This window comes from Rhincodon typus, chromosome 35, assembly GCF_021869965.1.
Source record: "Rhincodon typus isolate 14 chromosome 35, sRhiTyp1.1, whole genome shotgun sequence".
Taxonomy (NCBI): domain Eukaryota; kingdom Metazoa; phylum Chordata; class Chondrichthyes; order Orectolobiformes; family Rhincodontidae; genus Rhincodon; species Rhincodon typus.
The window spans coordinates 8,039,520-8,057,923 of record NC_063366.1 but is presented as its reverse complement, the minus strand read 5'-3'; the positions used below and the strand labels follow the sequence as shown (position 1 = coordinate 8,057,923).

General features: G+C 46.9%; 1 protein-coding gene across 1 annotated transcript in view; it reads left to right on the top strand.

Moving 5' to 3' along the window:
* Positions 1-18,404, top strand: part of LOC109925352 (collagen alpha-1(XI) chain-like) — a 67,746-nt gene that overhangs the window by 46,295 nt on the left and 3,047 nt on the right. Inside the window, exons 5-11 of the mRNA XM_048616491.1 lie at positions 243-374; positions 4,158-4,265; positions 5,464-5,679; positions 6,007-6,132; positions 12,371-12,565; positions 15,554-15,607; positions 16,142-16,183. Coding sequence (XP_048472448.1) covers positions 243-374; positions 4,158-4,265; positions 5,464-5,679; positions 6,007-6,132; positions 12,371-12,565; positions 15,554-15,607; positions 16,142-16,183 — 873 coding nt within the window. The remainder of the gene's footprint in view (positions 1-242; positions 375-4,157; positions 4,266-5,463; positions 5,680-6,006; positions 6,133-12,370; positions 12,566-15,553; positions 15,608-16,141; positions 16,184-18,404) is intronic.

Genomic DNA, 18,404 nt, shown 5'->3' with positions numbered 1-18,404 from the left:
CTCCAGAGGTGTGTAATGATGTGGCTGAGCAGGTGATTAGAAAAATGTCCAAAAACACAGCTCTTTCTTTTGTAATTCTTTAACAATTTTTATAATGATCATGCAATCTAATAGGGAAAGATTGGGAGCTGCAAATGTTCTGCAGGTTGTAAACATCCAGGAGATTCTTGGACTTGTTGAAACAGCGTAGTCTCACTCTCACACACACATTCTCTCTCTCTGTCTCTCTCCCTCTTCTTCAGGGTGACATCCAGCAGCTGCTGATTTCCTCAGATCCCCGGGCTGCCTATGACTATTGCCAGCACTACAGCCCAGACTGTGGCACCCCGCTCCCGGACTACCCCCAGAGTCAGGAACCCAGCGCCGAGGACTATGTAAGTATGCACGTGAGAACATTTCCTCGCCACTCACTTCACCCCCTGACGAAAGTAGAGGGGGGAGGAAGGAGTAATAGATGAGGGGAGGGAAGGGGGATTAACTAAACCTAGAATTTTGGGTTCAAATCCCAGTGTGGTGCTAACCACACACAAAATCTAATTGTGGAATTAAGTGAGGTATTTAACATGAATTCATCCCTGGGTGAACGAATAGTTGTGTTGTGATTTTCCTGGGATGATGGCCAACAAGCACTGACTTTGGAATGCCTCAGAGTGAAATTTGTAGGAAGAGTTAATGCGTGCAGTTTTATTTTTGCTTTGCTTGTGCTGTTTTGCTAAGGACTCTTTCCCCTTTAGTTTCAAGGGGAAAGGTCCTGTCTGCTCTCCCCTGCCACCTTAATCGAGCTGGGGAGGGTAAGGGCTCTGCTGCCTTCTGCCCTCACACATGGTTTAGCTTCTGTAATGAACTGACCTAGATGCCACTCAACAGTGGCTGAGATTAATGAAAAAGGGCAACTAACAACTGGGAAGTTTGGGCTCTCTCTCTGTCTCTCTCTCTCCTGCCTGGGGACCTTTTACATTAACGTGATCAGGTCCCATCAGTCTGCACTTGGCCAAGGCTAGGCAATGCCCATATTTAGAGGGATGAGAGCTGGTTGGTTTCGAAGGTGGTGGGATCTCTATTGTGTCATGAAATGGGTGCTGCTTGGCCATGGTCTTGTAACAGTCTAAATGGTCACGACTCTGTTCTCACACCCGCCAAACTGATGTTCATCTCTGCACTGGTCAGTTTAGCTTCCCCAGTTTGTCCAAACCTCACTCTCCCAATCACTGCTCTCTTGTTTCTGTTGTGACTACAGGCACAATTTGATCTCAATTGCAATAGTGGAGGGGGAGGGGGTCACAGTGGAGAGGCAAGGCAGTGGGGTGATGCTGGTCTTTCCAAGTCCTGCTGTAGGTCTTGAACACAAAAAAAACAGACTGAGCCTTACGTCCACTCAGGTAAGGTCCCAGGCGCGATTTGGAGGATGAGTAGGGGTGTTATCTCAGATATCCCGGACAATATCCATCCCTCAGATAATGTCAAGAAAAGAAAAACAAAAGTGGCCAATAGTTGAGCCACCACTTCCCCTTTGTATTTCTTGTCTCCCTTAAACCTCTCCTGGTTGTGGCTCTTTAAGACAACTCTTAAAGGGGCCACAGCCAAAGGCTGGGAGACTGTCATCAGCATGACTCCAAGGTCACTCCTTGTAGGCCTATTCCCTTAATACAGAAACCATCCCACTGTGTGTTTGCATACATGCTGGGCCTGGAGCTCTTTCCCAATTTCATTTGACTATTCAGTCTTGGGAAGCATCATCCCTGTCTGGTCCCCCTTGGCTGAGACTCAGCATCCTTGAGGGGGATCCAGTCTGTTCTCACGACGAGACTGTGTGTATGTTCATATTATGGTGGTGGAGGGGGGGGGGGGGGGGGGGGGTGTGGTTCGGGGAAGCTCCACGTTTTTTGATCATTAACAGATCTTTCCTTGACGTCTGAGCTTGGAGTTTTGAGTGAAAGAGAAATCTCTTTGATCAAATGTGAAGAGGAGTCGGACAAAGCTCCCCAAACTTCAGGTATGACAGACAGGCAGATCTCAATGTGTTGACAAGTACAAAAGAATAGTCAGTGGAGAGGTGAAAAACAGTGAAGGCTCCCCTGCTCCCTCCCCAATTCCCACCCCAGGTCAAAGTGTGCAAAGGTACGGTTGCTCTGCTAAACTAACAGAGATGAACATAATCCCAGACTTTCTACAACCCAACCCCGTGCAAATGCCAGATGTTAAATATTTGCTGCTTGTTAATTATATAGTGTTGAGAAGTAACGCAGTCGCCATGGCTAGTCTGTGATTACGCAAGGCAAATTAAGAGATTCCTCTCCAATGGTTTTTGTTCATGTTCTTCTCTCCCACTCTCACTTCCCTCAGGCTCCCCATTGCCCTCTCTCCATATGTATGAAGGACCCTATAGAAGCAGCCATCAGCATTGGGATGGGCTTGTGAACCTGAGGGTGGGGGCCCTGTGATGACAGAATTTCATGCAGACCTGGAATCTTATCATCAGCCAGATTCAGATAGGAGATCTCTTGCAGATCTATGCTTTTCTTCCCCTGTCAATGCATCTTAAGCAACAGCCAGCCCTCGATCTATTAAAGTTGACGCCCAGGAGCACCTTGACCAACCTGTTCACTCAGCAGTTCCTCCAAGTCCCAATGTCGATTTCTTCTGGGTGGATCAATAAACATCATTCCCTTGACATTCAATGGCTTTACTGTCACTGACTCTACCAACATCAGTGCCCTGGGGGTGTTACTATTGGCCAGAAACACAGCTGGGCCAGCCATATACAGACTGTGGTTCCAAGAGCAGGTCAGAGTTTAGGAATCATGCAGTAACTCATGCCCTGACTTCCCAAAGCCTTTCTATCATCTACAAGGAACAGATCAGGAGCATGATGGAATACTCCCCACTGATCTGGATGGGTGCAGTCCGACAGCTCTCAAGAGCTTGACACTATCCAGGACAAAGTAACCCACTTGATTGGCACCACATCCACAAATATTCATTCCTTCCACTACTGATGCACAGTGGCAGATGCACAGCAGCAACTCACCAAAGTCTCTTTTGACAGCACCTTGCAAACCTGGGACCTCTGTCACCTAGATGGACAAGAGCAGCAGTTCCGGGAACACTAGAATTTGAAAATTGCCCTCCGAGTTGGACACCACCCTGATTTAGAAATATTTTGCCATTCCTTCGTCATGGCTAGATCAAAATCCTGGCCCTTCCTTTCTCACAGCATTCTTGGTGTACCCAATACCAAATGGTAATGGTAATTAAAAAGCCAGCTCTCCACCCCCCAACTTCTCAGGGGGAGATTAGAAATTAGAAATAAATAGAGGTTAGAAACAGGAGTAGGTAATTCAGCCACTCAAGCCTGTTCTGGCATTCAATGAGATTATGGCTGATCTATACCCTAACTCCATATACCTGCCTTTGCCCCACATCCACTAATACCTTTGCTTAACAACTAACAACTGATCTAGCATCATTTGCCATTTATAGAAGAATTCCAAATATCTACCATCCTTTGTGTGTAGAAGTGTTGACTATCATCTCTCCTGAACAGTCTGACCCTAATTCTCAGCCTAGATCCCCCAGTTCTAGAGTTCCCAACCAGTGGGAAAAGTTTATCTTTATCTACCATGTCTTTTACCATTAATATCTTGAAGACTTTTATTAAATCACCCATTAACCTTCTAAATTCTGGAGAAAACATACCTAATTTGTGTAATCTTTCTTTACATCTTAAGCCCTGAAGTCAGGTATCATTCTTGTTAACCTATATTGTACTCCCTCCAAGGCCAATGTACCCTTCTTAAGGTATGGTGCCCAAATCTGCTCACAATATTCTAAGTGGTGTGCCCACATCTTCTGAAAAGGTACATAAACCTAAACCACATCAGTTCTGGTGCAACCCATGTAAGATGAGGGATGTACAGTTCCTGTGTACCCGATTGGTTATCTTATCCATTTGGGCAATGACAGAGTTGGTCAATGCCTCACTCCGTGTCGTGACACCCTTTGGTCTTACTCTTTTTGGCTTTGTTTGAGGTATCCAAATTCTATCTATGTTATCACTGAACATGAACAGAAATTTGTGTCAATCTCTTAATTTCTGCTTTAACAAATTCTGCTGTTTTTGTGTTTTTTTTCTCTCTTGGTGTCTTTGTCATTCATAGTACTATGAAGATTACCAGTATTATGACTATTACGATGAGTTTCAGACTTTAGTACCGCCCACCGTGCCAGTGCCTGATGGAGCTGTTGGAAAGCCTGATTCGGGGCAGGTACAAAGAGGAGGGCATTGGGCCAGGCATGTGCCAGTGTGTGTATGTGTGTCCATGTCTGTCCATCCAAAGTGTTATGTGCTCAGAGTTGCCTACTGTTGGCATCTGCTTTACCATCATTGCTTGCCATGATTGATTGCCTCCGTGTTTTAGAGTTTGAGCCGAGCACTGGGGCACAATATTAATGAGATACTTTCTTTGTTTTTGTGGGAGTGGAGGGATGCAGGTATGGAATTGGAAATTGGCATGTAGATAGTGAGGAGGGGTGGGGCAGACAGATGTCAGTAAGTGAGAGACACAGACATGGATGGGTGGTCAGAGAAGGGGAGAGGAGAGCAAGACTGAGACATGGAAACAGAATAAAAGCAAAATACTGCGGATGCTGGAAATCTGAAACAAACACAGTGAATGCTAGAGAAACTCAGCAGGTCTGGCAGCATCTATGGAGGGAGAAACACGGTTAAGGCTTTGAGTCAGGTATGGCCCTTCTTCAGGACATAAAGATAGAAAATGTGAGCAAGAGTAAGCCAATCGGCCCTTTGAACCTGTTCTGTCATTCAATATGATCCTGGCTAACCATTTAACTCATTACCCTGTTCCTGCTTTCTCCCCACATCCTTTGATCTCAAAGAACTGTATTGAAAAGTTGAAGGCAGAGATAGTTTGAATGTATGTGAGTGGGGTGTGGGCTCTGCAAGAATGGGAGGCAAGGCAGAGTTTTGCCCACTTAGCCCAGTCTAGACAAGGGTCAGCAGTGGAGGTAAAGACAGGCCACAGGAAAAGGAGGCCTGAATCTATTTGATCAACTGACATGCAAAGCCCATCAAGGGCAATTCAATACCACCAAAGACCATGGAGAAAGGTAAGGAGAGATATGGGGGCTAAATCAAAATGGAATTAGAAGGAGACAGAAGGCACTGCACCTCCTGCACCCTCTGCGGTATCCACCTCCCTCTTAAAAGTAGGATCGGGATGATTGATGACCCAGGTTTAGCGAAAGCAACTGTCTTATCAATATTGGAAGCTGGTGCTCGTGTTATAAGATCAGGGGAAGGTGGGTAATTGGGGGTCTATCATTAGCTGCCATGTATTGCATCATTTCATTTCACGCCATTGGTCATGTCCATTCTATGTCTCTCTCTCTCATTTCTTCCATGGCTTCCTCCATTTCATTTTCTCACCATCACCAATTCTGCAGAAAGGGAAAACCAACGGGCGGAAGCAGGCGAAGCCGAAAGCTGAGGCTGCCCAGAGAAAGGCGCCCTCGCCGAAGCCTGCCACTGTCAAGCTGGCCACGGCCGCTGCCCAGAGCTCTGCGGTCAAGTTCAGTATCGCTGCCACCACCAAGGCTGGCACCACCAAGACTGCTGTCACAAGAATCCCGCAGAAGAGCCAGCTCAATGGTTTCCAACAGGTAGAACCACAACCATCAAGAAATGTTTGGGGTTGGGGAGCAGGTGTGGACTATCCTGATCTTTCCTCTCTAGCCACCATGGAAAGAATCCGGATAACTCCCCCCCCCCACCACCATTACCTCTCTCTTTCCATTCTCATCTGCTCATTCACTCCATCTCTCGCTCCATCTTGCTTTGCCAACCCCTCATTATCTTGGCAATAATGGCCTCTTCATGGCACCGCTTTCCGTTCTCCCTCCTTCCCTTTTCCTGTTTTGTCCTCCCTTTTCTGGAGGGCACTCCTGCTGCCGCTAACGCACTCTTTCCCCATTACAATGCGATTGTAGGATCCTACAGACCCCGCTCTCTACGAGGAGGAGATCCCCGTTGAGACCATCCCAACCGGACAGGACTACGGTGAGGTGGCAGTCACTGAGGAGGTCCCACAAATCGTTGAGGCTGATGTGACCCAGGTAAAATGGCTGCTCTCCTCCATCTTGCTCACCATTGCCTCGGTGTGGCACGGTGGGGAATCAAGCTGATAAACCAGTCTGGTTGGGGTTTTGGTGGTGGTGTTTATGCAGGGGGATCATGCTATCTTCCCTCTTTCCCAGCTCCAAATCTTTTGATGAGAAGCCAAGAAACTTGATATCCCAGGGGTCTTCTCATAAAACATAGTACTCTAGTTGTCACCCACAGAAGGTGGTATGATAATATCCCCACACCCAGGCTAATGATTTGGGGACACAGGTTCAATCCCACCACAGCAGCTAGTCCAATTTAATTTTAATTAGTAAAATCCAGAATTGAAACTCTCAGTGAGGGGTGGCTATCATTGATTGCTGTAGAACCCCAAATGCTGGCAGCATGGTGGCTCAGTGGTTAGCACTGCTACCTCACAGCACCAGGGACCCAGATTTGATTCCAGCTTTGGCCAACTGTCTGTGTGGAGTTTGCACATTCTGCCCGTGTCAATTTGGGTTTCCTCTGGGTGCTCCGGTTTCTTCCCACAGTCCAAAGATGTGCTAGTTAGCTGGATTGGCCATGCTAAATTGTCCATAGTGTCTAGGGTGGGAAATGCAAGGATGAGTCTGGGTGGACTTGATGGGCTGAATGGCCTGCTTCCACACTGTAGGGATTTTTGTTCACTAATGCCCTTTTAGGGAAGTAATCTGCCCTAATTCTAAACCTAAACATGACTCTAAACCCACAGCATTGTAGTTGACGCCCAACCGCCCTCTGGAATGGCAGAGGTGAGCCACTCAGTTCAAGGGCAATTAGGGATGAGCAAGAGATTTTGGTTTTGCCAGTGATGTCTACATCACATGGAACCATAGCCTGTCACTGGGCACAGTTTCCTATCAGACATGGCTGAACAGGAGACAGTCCTGCCCCTAGTGTCTACCACTGGCATAGCTGTAGGATTTGCAGGCTGATGACCGACTTGTTTGGCTCTGTTACGAACATGCCTCCCTTGGATGTCCAGTCTTGCAGCAGGACTTGGACACTGAGCTCCTGACTCAGAGCCAAGGACACTACCCAGCATGGTCCCAATTCACCTGCTCCACCCTACCCTACGAGCAGATGAATTCAATTTTATAATCCATTGGTGCAGGGAGGCTACATCAGGCAAAGGGACTTTTTGACTCTCTGGATGTGTCCAAGCCGTGCAGCTAAACTTCCAGTTGTGTTCTATCGCAGAACTAGCCCTCCCTCCGTAAGATGGGGGAAATGCCAGTTTGGAAATGCAGATTGCCAGTTAGGTTAGGAGCCATCAGATTTGCTTCTTGAAGTCAAATGGGAAGTTGTCTAGTTGCCAAATGGTGGCCACATCTGCCATGATGCCACCCTTTGAAGATGGGCCTGGGTGAGCTGACTAACGGTTTCCCTGCTCTGATCACCTCTCAACATCACCTCCTTGCATTTCGCAATGGCCTGATAGCCCTCAGATTTCACGACTGCCATGTAAGATGATTATTTATACATTTTGAAAGCTGAGATGGTGGTGGGTGGGCAGGTTAATCTGCTTTCGGCCACGTCCTGTTTTGGTGCCATGATCTTGATATTGTCAGACAGACTGGAGAGGACATGAGGGACAGACTGTGTGGACCAGCTGAGGAAAACCAAGTGTTGAACAAAGCTGGGGAAGTGGGAGGGTGGGTGTTGGGAAGTGGGTTAGTCAGAACTGCCATCCTTACCTGCTCTGGCCTACATGTGACTTCAGACCCACAGCAATATGGATGACTCATAACTGCCCTCTGGGAAATTAGGGATGGGCAATAAATGCTGGCCTAGCCAATGATGCCGTTATCCCATTCTGAATCTACCTATTCATTAGATTAGAAAACAAAAACAGGTATTGGGAAGCTTGCAGGGACAAATATCCTATGAGAGGTTTCCCTATCATTTGCTAATGATAATCAATTGTGCATTGGTTCTGAGGTTGGTTGCGTCTAATGCTGCAGTCTGTTCCTCACACAATCCTTCAGTCACAGGAGGATATCAGGAGAAGCTCCTGCTCGCTGGCTTTTTTCTTCCTCCAGGTATTTCATGGAAAGGTTCTCTTAGCTGGAATGGGATTGCCCGATGTTTGTTCAGTCCTGGAATCCACACTTACTGGCAGGGTCAGTCAACCCATCAGAAAAGAATGAGACACTGAGATTCATTTGATGCTGAAGAAGGATCAGACAGGAACTCCAGGATTCATTTTTTAATCATCCTGCACCCAGTCATACAAATCACTCTCAGCACAGTGATAGGCACTTAGTTAGATATAGAGTGAAGCACTCTCTACTCGTTTAAACAAAAATAAAACTCTCTCTACTCCTTTAAACTGAAAGTCAGCTGAAAGTAAGGCTCCCTCAATATTGGACCCATCAAAAACTCCCAGACCAGGTGCAACATAGGGTTAGATACAGCGTTAAGCTCTGTTCATTCTTTCAAACTGAAATTAAAACTTCCCCAACACTGTCCTAACACTATCCAAGATAGATACAGGATGGCGTTAGGTACAGAATGAAACTCTCTCTACTCTTTTAAACCGAAAGTAAAGCCATCTGGATTTTGTCACCTAACAAACATACAGCATGTGATTAGATATAGAGTAAAGCTCTCTCTACTGTTTTAAACTGAAAGTAACGTTACCGACACTGCCCCATCAAATACTTCCAGGGCAGGTTACAGCATGGGGTTAGATACAGAGTAAAGCTCGCTTTACACTGTCAGCATAAAACAATAGCAGGCCAGCTACAGAACAGTGTTAGATACATAGTAAAGCTGCCTCTGCTTTATTAAAGTGGAAGTAAAGCTCTCTCTGCTTCTTTAAACTGAAAGGAAAACTGCTTCTACTCTTTCAAATGGAAATTAAAGCACCCTCTAATTTTTAAAACTCAAAGTAAAGCCCTGCTGTTCTTTTAAAGGGAGAGTAAAGTTCTCTCACTGTCCCCATGAAAAACTCTGAGGACAAGCACAGCACAGGGTTAGAGCCAATGTAAAGCTCCATTTACGCTTTCAAACTGAAAGTTAAGCAAGCTCTACTCTTTTACATTGAAAGTAAAGCTGCCTCTACTCTTTTAAACTAAAAGTAAATGTCCCTGGATGCTGTCTCCTTCAAGCACTCCCAGGACATGGACTGCACATGGTTAAATGCAGAATGAAGCATCCTCTACTCTTTGAAACTAAAATAAAGCTCTCTCTCTACTCATTTAAACTGAAAATAAAACTTCTTCTATGCTGTCTCTTCAAACACTCCCAGGACAGAGCTAGATACAGAGTAAATTTTTCTCTACTTTTTTAAAGTAAAATGAAAAGTAAAGCTCCTTCGATTCTATTAAACTGAAAGTAAAGTTGCCTCTACACTGTTTCTATCAAACACTCCCAGGACAGGACAACACTGGTTGAAATGCAAAGTAAAGCTACCTCTACTCTTTCAAAATAAAAGTAAACCTCTATCTACATTGTCCCCATCAAATACTACCAGAACAGGGACAACACAGGGTTCAATGCAGAGTAAAGCTCCTTCTACTCTATTAAAATGAAGGTAAAGCTCGCTCTGCTCTTTAAATTGAAATTCAGGCGCTCCCCCCCAACACTCTTTTAAATGGCTGTTTCAAACTACTCTACTCTACTCTTTCAAACTATAAGTAAATGGAAAGTAAAGCTCTCCTGACATTGCCCCCATCAAACACTCCAAGATCAGGTACAGCATCAGGCTGGATATCGATTAATATTGACCAGTGGTACTCCTGAGCACGCTGTAACTTTCCAATAATCCCAATGGTGGGAGCACTTTGTGATTAAGAGGGTGAATGCTCTGATCACCTCCATAGTGTTGGATTCAAGTGAGAACAAAGTTGAAAAGCAATCTCAATGGAAACCTTTCAAAAAGCCAATGTGCCTTTTTCTATATGTAAGCCACTGTTATTTCTCTGTATTGAGTCTCAAAGAGATCAAATGTTAATGGACACAAGTGTGTTCATGTGCTGTACGTGATACATTTTGTGTGTGTGTGTGTGTGTGTCTGTCTCTTCAGTGACACTAGCCAGTGACCTGATTAGCAGCCATGCAAATGGTCACAGGGGATGTTGGAGTGTGGAGTTTCCTTTCCTGAAGCTCCAGCAAGTGAGATGTGGTGGGCTGAATCAATTGATAGTGATTGGAGTGTTGCTTGTAATGGATTTCCCCCACACCATGAGAGGCTCTGTGGCTGAACAGCCTGGTGATACATGCTGCTGACAGCGTCACTTCTGCGGGATGGTCACTGGGTCGTGATGCCTCTTTGAAGGTGCCCATACTTTAGTGGTTGAGGAGTGGATCAAATTAGTCAGAGGGCAAGGTTGCCAGTGAGTCACATTGGAGTGGTCACTGGATGACAGCCCACATAAATTGTCCATCTTGATGGTGCCCTGAGTGGCAGTGGTTACCGTTGTCTGCATGTCACTAATTCTGTTTCCTTCAACCTGAGTAGACGAGCCCTGTGGGAAGCATCGTGATGGGGGCCAAGGGCAGAGTTGCCAAACCTTCCAGGGGCTGGACACTCAAACCCAGACCCCGCCCGACCTAAATCTGTGCGACATCTCAGTGAGGCCATATCATCAGTACCGTGCATAGTTCTAGTCTCTACGTTTGAAAGAGGATCTCCAGGCACAGGAGAACAGGGTGAAGAAAAGATTCGAAAGGGACCATAACTGAACTGGGGAAAACTGAAAACAAAAACCTTGGGCTTCTTTGAGCCAGGAAAGATGAATTGGAGGGCCATCTGGCAGAGGTACTATTCTGCAGGGGTTTGATAGACAAGATGTGGAGAGGCTCTTTCCACTTAGACAAGAGAACAGAACCTGGCTGTAAATTCCACAGGGAATTTGGGACTGAGCCAGAGAACGGTGAAGAATGTGTAAGGTGTGACCACAGAGAGTAATGGGCAACAACTGATGAGGTATTTTGCAATGGGGAAATGATAGATCAACTCATGGATGGACCATGGCAAATACCATCAGTCTGGACCGAATGATCCGCTTCTGCCCTGTCGATTCATCTCCTGAAATACACACCCTGGTAGCAATGGGGGTAGCACTCTACACCCTCCCCAACCTGGATGACCCGGAGTGACACCAAGTCTACTGCAGTGCCACTTCAAGCAGCCACTCAGTCTACTCTCATCTGGCCTATTTGCTCCTCCAGTGGGGAGACCGAGGGCTTTCGACCCATTTGACCCTGGACCAACTGACCATTCAACAACAGCTTGCATTTATGAAGCCCTTTGACTTTGGAGAAGATTGCCACAGGTCTGGAGATTCGGGTGGGCAGTGTTCTCGAATACCAATTGTTCAAGTACAGAAAGAAACCCTGGCATGATCAATATTGGTAGTTCATAAGATGGTGGGGTGATTCAAGGGAGCTCTGCTATTGAGCTTTGGGGGAAAAAGCTGCAAGGACCTGTGTGCACTCGTGCCTAATGGAAGATATTAGCTGGGGCCAAGCCCCAACAAAGTTTGTGTGTGGGGGGTGGGGTGGTGTTGATAGACTCTCCAAACTCACAGAGTGATGTTCCAGTGGAATCCATAGGAGTGCAGCTGAGGGGTGACACAGTCAAACCTACTGACCTTTCACCAGAGGAGGACTGGAGAAAGCTTCAATGTAAATGCTCATGGAATTGCCTAGAGAATTGCCTGAAGAATAATAAACACACACACACACACACACACACACACACACACATCCCATGAAAGATGAACAATTTAATTCTCACTCCCTCCAAGCCAATACCATGTCACTTAGCTCCACTTTAGAATCCAAACATCTACAATTTTCTCTTGGATGTACTCAGTGATAGAGATACCACAGCCCTCTGGGTGAGTATTCCAAAGATTCACCACTCTCAGAGTATAAAGTAATCCCTCCTCATCTCTGTCCGATATGGCTGATCCCTTTGTCCTGAGTTCTTTGTGCCAAACACCACACTATCAGTCAGGCTGCTTCAATCTGTGAGCATGATCATAGCTAAGTATTTCTTTGCTGAATAATACCACTCCCTGTCTGGGCCGAGGCAATGTTTGGAGCATCTATCTGCAGATCGCTAGCCTCAGCTCAGTTCTGGGTTCTGTCAGAAGATACAAAGCTATGATCATCTCAGTCGTAATTGCACGAGACAGGGCGTAGATTGCTTTGCTAACCTAATGCAGCTCTTGCTTCTCTTTCACTGCTCCTGGGCAGCTGGAGCAGGCAGCTACCACCGTGCGTCCAGTTACAGGCGATGTGGTTTATAAGGAGTATTTCACTGGGGAAGATGTTGGTCCCGGTGACCCAGGCTACGATTATGACTACATTTACAAAGATTACTACGAGGAAACCCTGCCCACGGAGATTGGACCAGGACTGCCTGTTGAGAGCGAGGTGTACACAGAAGGAGTAAGTGGCCAGAGGGACCTGAACACAGTTCCTTCACTTCTGTTTTCACTAGATGGCCATGCATCAGTTGCTGTGTTCAGTCCAACGTTGTCATCCTCTGTTTGGTGTTGTTGTATCCCAATCTCTGTTTACGTTGTCTCCTGGCCTCTGTGCATGTTGTCTCCAGGTCACTGTGCACGTTGTCTCCTGGTTGCTGTGCACGTTGCCTCCTGGTCTCTGTGTACATTCTCTCCTTGTCTCTGTGCACGTTGTCTCCTGGTCTCTGTGCACGTTGTCTCCTGGTCTCTGTACATGTTGTCTCCTGGTCTCTGTGCACATTGTCTCCTGGTCTCTGTGCACATTGTCTCCTGGTCTCTGCACATGTTGTCTCCTGGTGTCCGTGCACGTTACCTGCTGGTCTCTGCACATGTTGTCTCTTGGTCTCTGCATATGTTGTCTCCTGGATCCCTTTCATGTCGTCTCTTGGTCTCCATGCACATTATCTCTTGACCTTGGTACATGTTATCTCCTGATCTCTGTACACATTGTCTCCTAGTCTCTGTGTACGTTGTCTCCTGGCCACTGTGTACGTTGTCTCGTGGTCTCTGCACACATTGTCTTCTGGTCTCTGTGTATGTTGTGTTCTAGTATCTGTGCACATTATCTCCTGGTCTCTGTATGCGTTGTATCCTGTCTCTGTGTATGTTGTCTCCTGGTCTCTGTACACATTGTGTCCTGGTCTCTATGTACATTGTCTCCTGGTCTCTGTACACATTGTATCCTGTCTCTGTGTACGTTGTCACCTGGTCTCTGTACACGTTGTCTCCTGGTCTCTGTGCACCTTGTGTCCTGGTCTCTGTCCATATTGTCACCTGGTCTCTGGACACGCCATCACGTGTTCTCTGCATACATTGTCTCCTGTCACCATACATGTTGTCTCCTGGTCTCTGTACACGTCTCCCGGTCTCTGCACATGTCGTCTCTTGTCTCTGTGAGCATTGTCTCCTAGTCTCCGTGTATGTCGTCGCCTGTCTCTGTACACGTTGTCGCCTGGTCTCTGTACACATTGTCTCCTGGTCTCTGTACACATTGTCTCCTGGTCTCTGCATGCACTGTATCCTGTCTCCGTGTACGTTGTCTCCTGGTCTCTGCGCACATTATCTCCTGGTGTCTGTACACATCGTCTCCTGGTCCCTGTACACAATGTCTCTTGGTCTCTGTACATGTTGTCTCCTGTCTCTGTGTGCTTTGTCACCTGATCACTGTACACGTTGTCTCCTGATTTCTGGGGCATTGTCTCCTTGTCTCTTGGTCTCTGTGTATATTGTTTCATGGTCTCTGTACATGTCATCGCCTGGTCTCTGTACACATCATCCACGAATCTCCTGTTGGTGCCTGTCTTGAGACATTTGTCTTCTGTTCCCTCCCCCCACCCCTCATGGTGTCACCCTGTGATTGTTCAGTGCAGTGCTCCTGTTCTTTTAACTGTCTCCCTGCTGCAATTGCCTCATGTGTCTGTGACTGCTGCTCCCTCAGCCTATCTGCTGTGAAAGATGTACCTCCTCCAACTTGGATTCCAAACTGCCCTGGTGTCCTGCCACCAAACCCATCATGCTGAGGTGGTTTCACCTCCTGCTTTGCGATGCCATTTCCTACAGCAGTGGTCTCCCTGATCTGTCACGCTTTTGCACACTTCCTGCAAAGCAGTGATTCCTATTTCCTGCGTACGTGATATTTAACCTTCTCTCCCCGTGATGCAGTCTTTGATTGCCTGACACAGGGTATCTCTCTTGAAATAATACCAATGTCAGCTTCCATCTGCATGTGAGATGGCAGCTGCCTGACAATTCCAGTTTACTGTTAACACAGTGTCCATGATGCCACTGTTGGAGGTTGGGCATCATCAGGCATTGTTTAATCAAAAGAAACCAAAGAACTCCAGATGCTGGAAATCTGAAACAAAAACAGAAACAGTAATTACTGGAAAAACTCAGCAGGGCTGGCAGCACCTATGGAGAGAGAGCAGAGTTAATGTTTCACGTCAGAGCTGAAGAAGGGTCACTGGACTCGAAACATTAACTCTGTTCTCTCTCCACAGATATTGCCAGACCTACTGAGTTTCTCCAGCAATTTATGTTTTGTATCAGGCAATGTTTACAGGACAGGTAAGTTGTTGAAGATTTGATGTTGATTCTACAGATTAGACTGCAATGGAGAGGAACTCTCCAAAAGAGAAGGTTAGAAAGGGCCTTTGGGTGTCCACCTCAATCATTGCCCATTTATTCAGTGATCATTGCCCACCCGATTGGTCATTATCATCCATGTCTGATCACCACCCTCTGTTCTCTGCAGTGCCACACTCAGGACTGGCATCTGACTATGATACCCTTCAGATGGGAAAGTAATGAGTTGCTACCACAAAGACAGGAAAATCCTGACAATGTAGTACTACATGTACATTCTGTCTTCACTGCCTCCCAGTTTCCAACGGTCTCACCTCTCCTCCAACACCACTACCCCTTGCACCCTTAAAAACAAGTCTAGAATAAAGAGTCTGATGATGACCATGAATCCATTGCTGATTGTTGTAAAAACCCATCTGGTTCACTAATGTCCTTTAGGGAAGGAAACTGCCATCCTTGGCTGGTCCGGCCTACATTTGAGTCCAGACCCTCAGCAATGTGGTTGACTCTCAACTGTCCTCTGAGTAATTAGGTATGGGCAATAAATGCTGGTCTAGCCACTGCTGCCCACATCCCATGAATGAATAAAAAAAAAACATTGACAAATCACACCCCACTGATGACCTACTCCACTCTGTGCCTTCTCAGGCCTGTAGCCCTGTGGCTGTGAAGAGTGGGTTGTTGTTCACTTGCTGATATTTTAGACCACGGCCCCACTCTGCCCTGACCATTACCCTCTTCCTTCTCTTCCTCCCAAGGAGGTTGTGGCATCTGAGACAGGGATCTGACCATTTTTGTTTTTGTGACAGTTGTTTTGTTCTTCCAGATGGCCCTAAGTGGATTAAAGGGTGAGAAAGGGGAACCGGCAGTAGTCGAGCCAGTGAGTACCTGTGTTTGTGCTGTCTGTCAAAGCCAGTGCCGTGTACCTATGTTGTCTGTCAAAGTCAGTGTTGTGTACATGTACTGTCTCTCAAAGTCAGTGCTGTGTACACATGTTGTCTGTCAAAGTCAGTGCTGTGTACATGTCCTGTCTCTCAAAGTCAGTGCTGTGTACACGTGCTGTGTGTCAAAGTCAGTGCTGTGTGCCTGTGCTGTCTCTCAAAGCCAGTGCTGCGTGCCTGTGCTACTTATCTACCCCATTGGTAACCCTTTCACCTCCTCGTTCATTCGTCTTTCCCTCTCTACCCTCTTCTTGCGCCCTTCATGTACTGCTATCACCTCCCTTCCCTGTACTCCCTCGACCTACTCCTCTACCCTCCCCCATTTCTCCTCTCTCTCCCTTATCCTTCTTGCCCACCCTCTCGCTCTCCTGTTTGTGTTGGTTTGTACTGCAGTTTAAACCCCCCCCGCTTCCCTACTATCTCCACATTCCCCTCACTCCTCTGATACCTGATGTGTCTCTATTTATTTCCAGGGAATGTTAGTGGAAGGTCCTCCTGGTCCAGAAGGCCCTGCGGTAAGTAATTGCAATGTTCTCATGGATTTTTCAGTCCCTCAGTCTCTCCATCAATGAATCCTGTAGTTCCTCAGTCTCTCATCCCCTCAGTCTCTCAGATTCTCAATCTCTCAGATTCTCAGTCTCTCAGATTCTCAGTCTCTCATCTCCTTAGTTCCTCAGTGTTTCACTCCTACAGCCCCTCAATCCCTCAGTCACTCAGTCCCTCAGTTTCTTTGTCTCTTTGTCCATCCATCCTTAAGTCTCTCAGTCCTTTGGTCCCACCATCTCTCAGTCCCTCCAACCCTGCATCCCTCAGTCTATCAATCTCTCAGTCCCTTAATCCCTCAGTCACTCTCTCGGTCTCTGGTCTGTCTTTCAGATTCTCATTCTAGTCTCATTCTCTCTCAGTCCCTTAGTTTCTCAATCCCTCAGTCTCTCAGTCCCTCACTCCCTCAGTACCTCAGTCCTTTAATCTCTCAATTCCTCAGTCCCTCATTCCCCCAGTCTTCAGTCCCTCAGTTTCTCAATTTCTCTATACTTCCGTATGCCTGCTCCTCAATTTCTCAGTCACTAATACCATCAGTTCCTCACTCTCTCAGTCAGGCCGTCAGTACCTCATTACACAGTACCTCTGTCCCTCAGCCCCTTCAGGTCCTCAGTCAGTCTCTGTCTCACAATCCCTTCTGTCTCTCAGTTTCTCAGTCCCTCATTCCCTCTGTCCCTTTGTCTTTCAGTCCATCAGACCCTATATTTCTCACTCCCTCAGTCCTCAGGATGTTTCAGTCTCTCAGTCTCACAATCCTCCCAGTACATCATTCCCTAAGTCACTCAGTCTCACTGTCCATCATTCCCGAAGTCTCTCAGTCCATCATTCCCTAAGTCTTCCAGTCTCTCAGTCCATCATTCCCTAAGTCTCCCAGTCTCTCAGTCCATCATTCCCTAAGTCTCCCAGTCTGTCAGTTCATCATTCCCCAAGTCTTTTGGTCCATCATTCTCTAAGTCTCTCAGTCCATTATTCCTTAAGTCTCCCAGTCTCTCAGTTCATTATTCCCTAAGTCTCTCAGTCCACCATTCCCTAAGTCTCTCAGTCCACCATTCCCTAAGTCTCTCAGTCCACCATTCCCTAAATCTCTCAGTCTCACAGTCCATCATTCCCTAAGTCTCTCAGTCCATTATTCCTTAAGTCTCTCAGTCCATCATTCACTAATTGTCTCAGTGCATCATTCCCTAAGTCTCTCAGTCTCACAATCCCCAAATCTCTCATCTCTCTGTCTCCCTTTGTCCCCCAATCCCTGTTTGTCAGCTGTCCCAGTCACTCAGTCTCTCAGTCCCTCATGCCCTCTGTCACTCATTTCCTCAATCCCTCTGTCCCTCAGTCTCTCAAATTTTCAACTGCTCTTAGTTTCTCAATGTCCTTCTGTCAGACCCTCTATGCTTCAGACCCTCAGTCCCGAAGTTACTCAGTCAGTTCTGAGCCTCTATCTCAGTCCTTTATCTATCATTCCCTCAGTCTCTTAGTCCCTCCATTCCTCAGTCCTACAACCCCTCAGCACCTCTGTCCCTTTGTATATCAGTCCCTCATTACCTCAGTTCTTTAATTACTTAGTCTCTCAATCTTTCCATCCCTCTCTTTCCTTCCTGCTGTCTCTCTGTCCCTCTGTTTCTCTGTCCCTCTGACTCTTCATTCCTGTTTCCCTGTCTCTCAGTTCCTGTGTTTCTTAGTCTCTTAGCCCCTTCATCTCTCAGTCCCCCATTCTCATAGTCTTTCAGTCTGTCAGTTCCTCAGTCCTTTAATCTCAGTTCCTCAGCCCCTCAATCTTTCAGCTCCCCAGTCTCAGTTTCTCTGTCTGCCTGCTCGAGTCTCGCACTCCCTCAGTCTTTCAGTTCCTCAGTTCCACAGCCTCTCAGTCCCTGTGTCTCTTAGTTCCTCATTCTCTAAGTCCATCATCCCCTCAGAGCCTCAGTCCCACAGCTGCTCAGTTCCTCAGTCCGTCTGTCTCTCAGTCAGTCTCTAGGCTTTTGTCTCATTGTCCTTTAGTCCCTCAGTCCCTCAATCAGTCTCTCAGTCCCTCAGCCCCTCACTCTTTCAGTTCCTCAGTCTCTCAGTCCCTTTGTTCCTCGATCCCTCAGAATCCCCATCCCTCAGTCAAAGTCCCTTACTTTCTCAATCCCTCATGCCTTCTGTGTCTCGGTTGGTCAGACCCAGAGCCACTCAGTCTCAATCTCTCTGTCCCTTGGT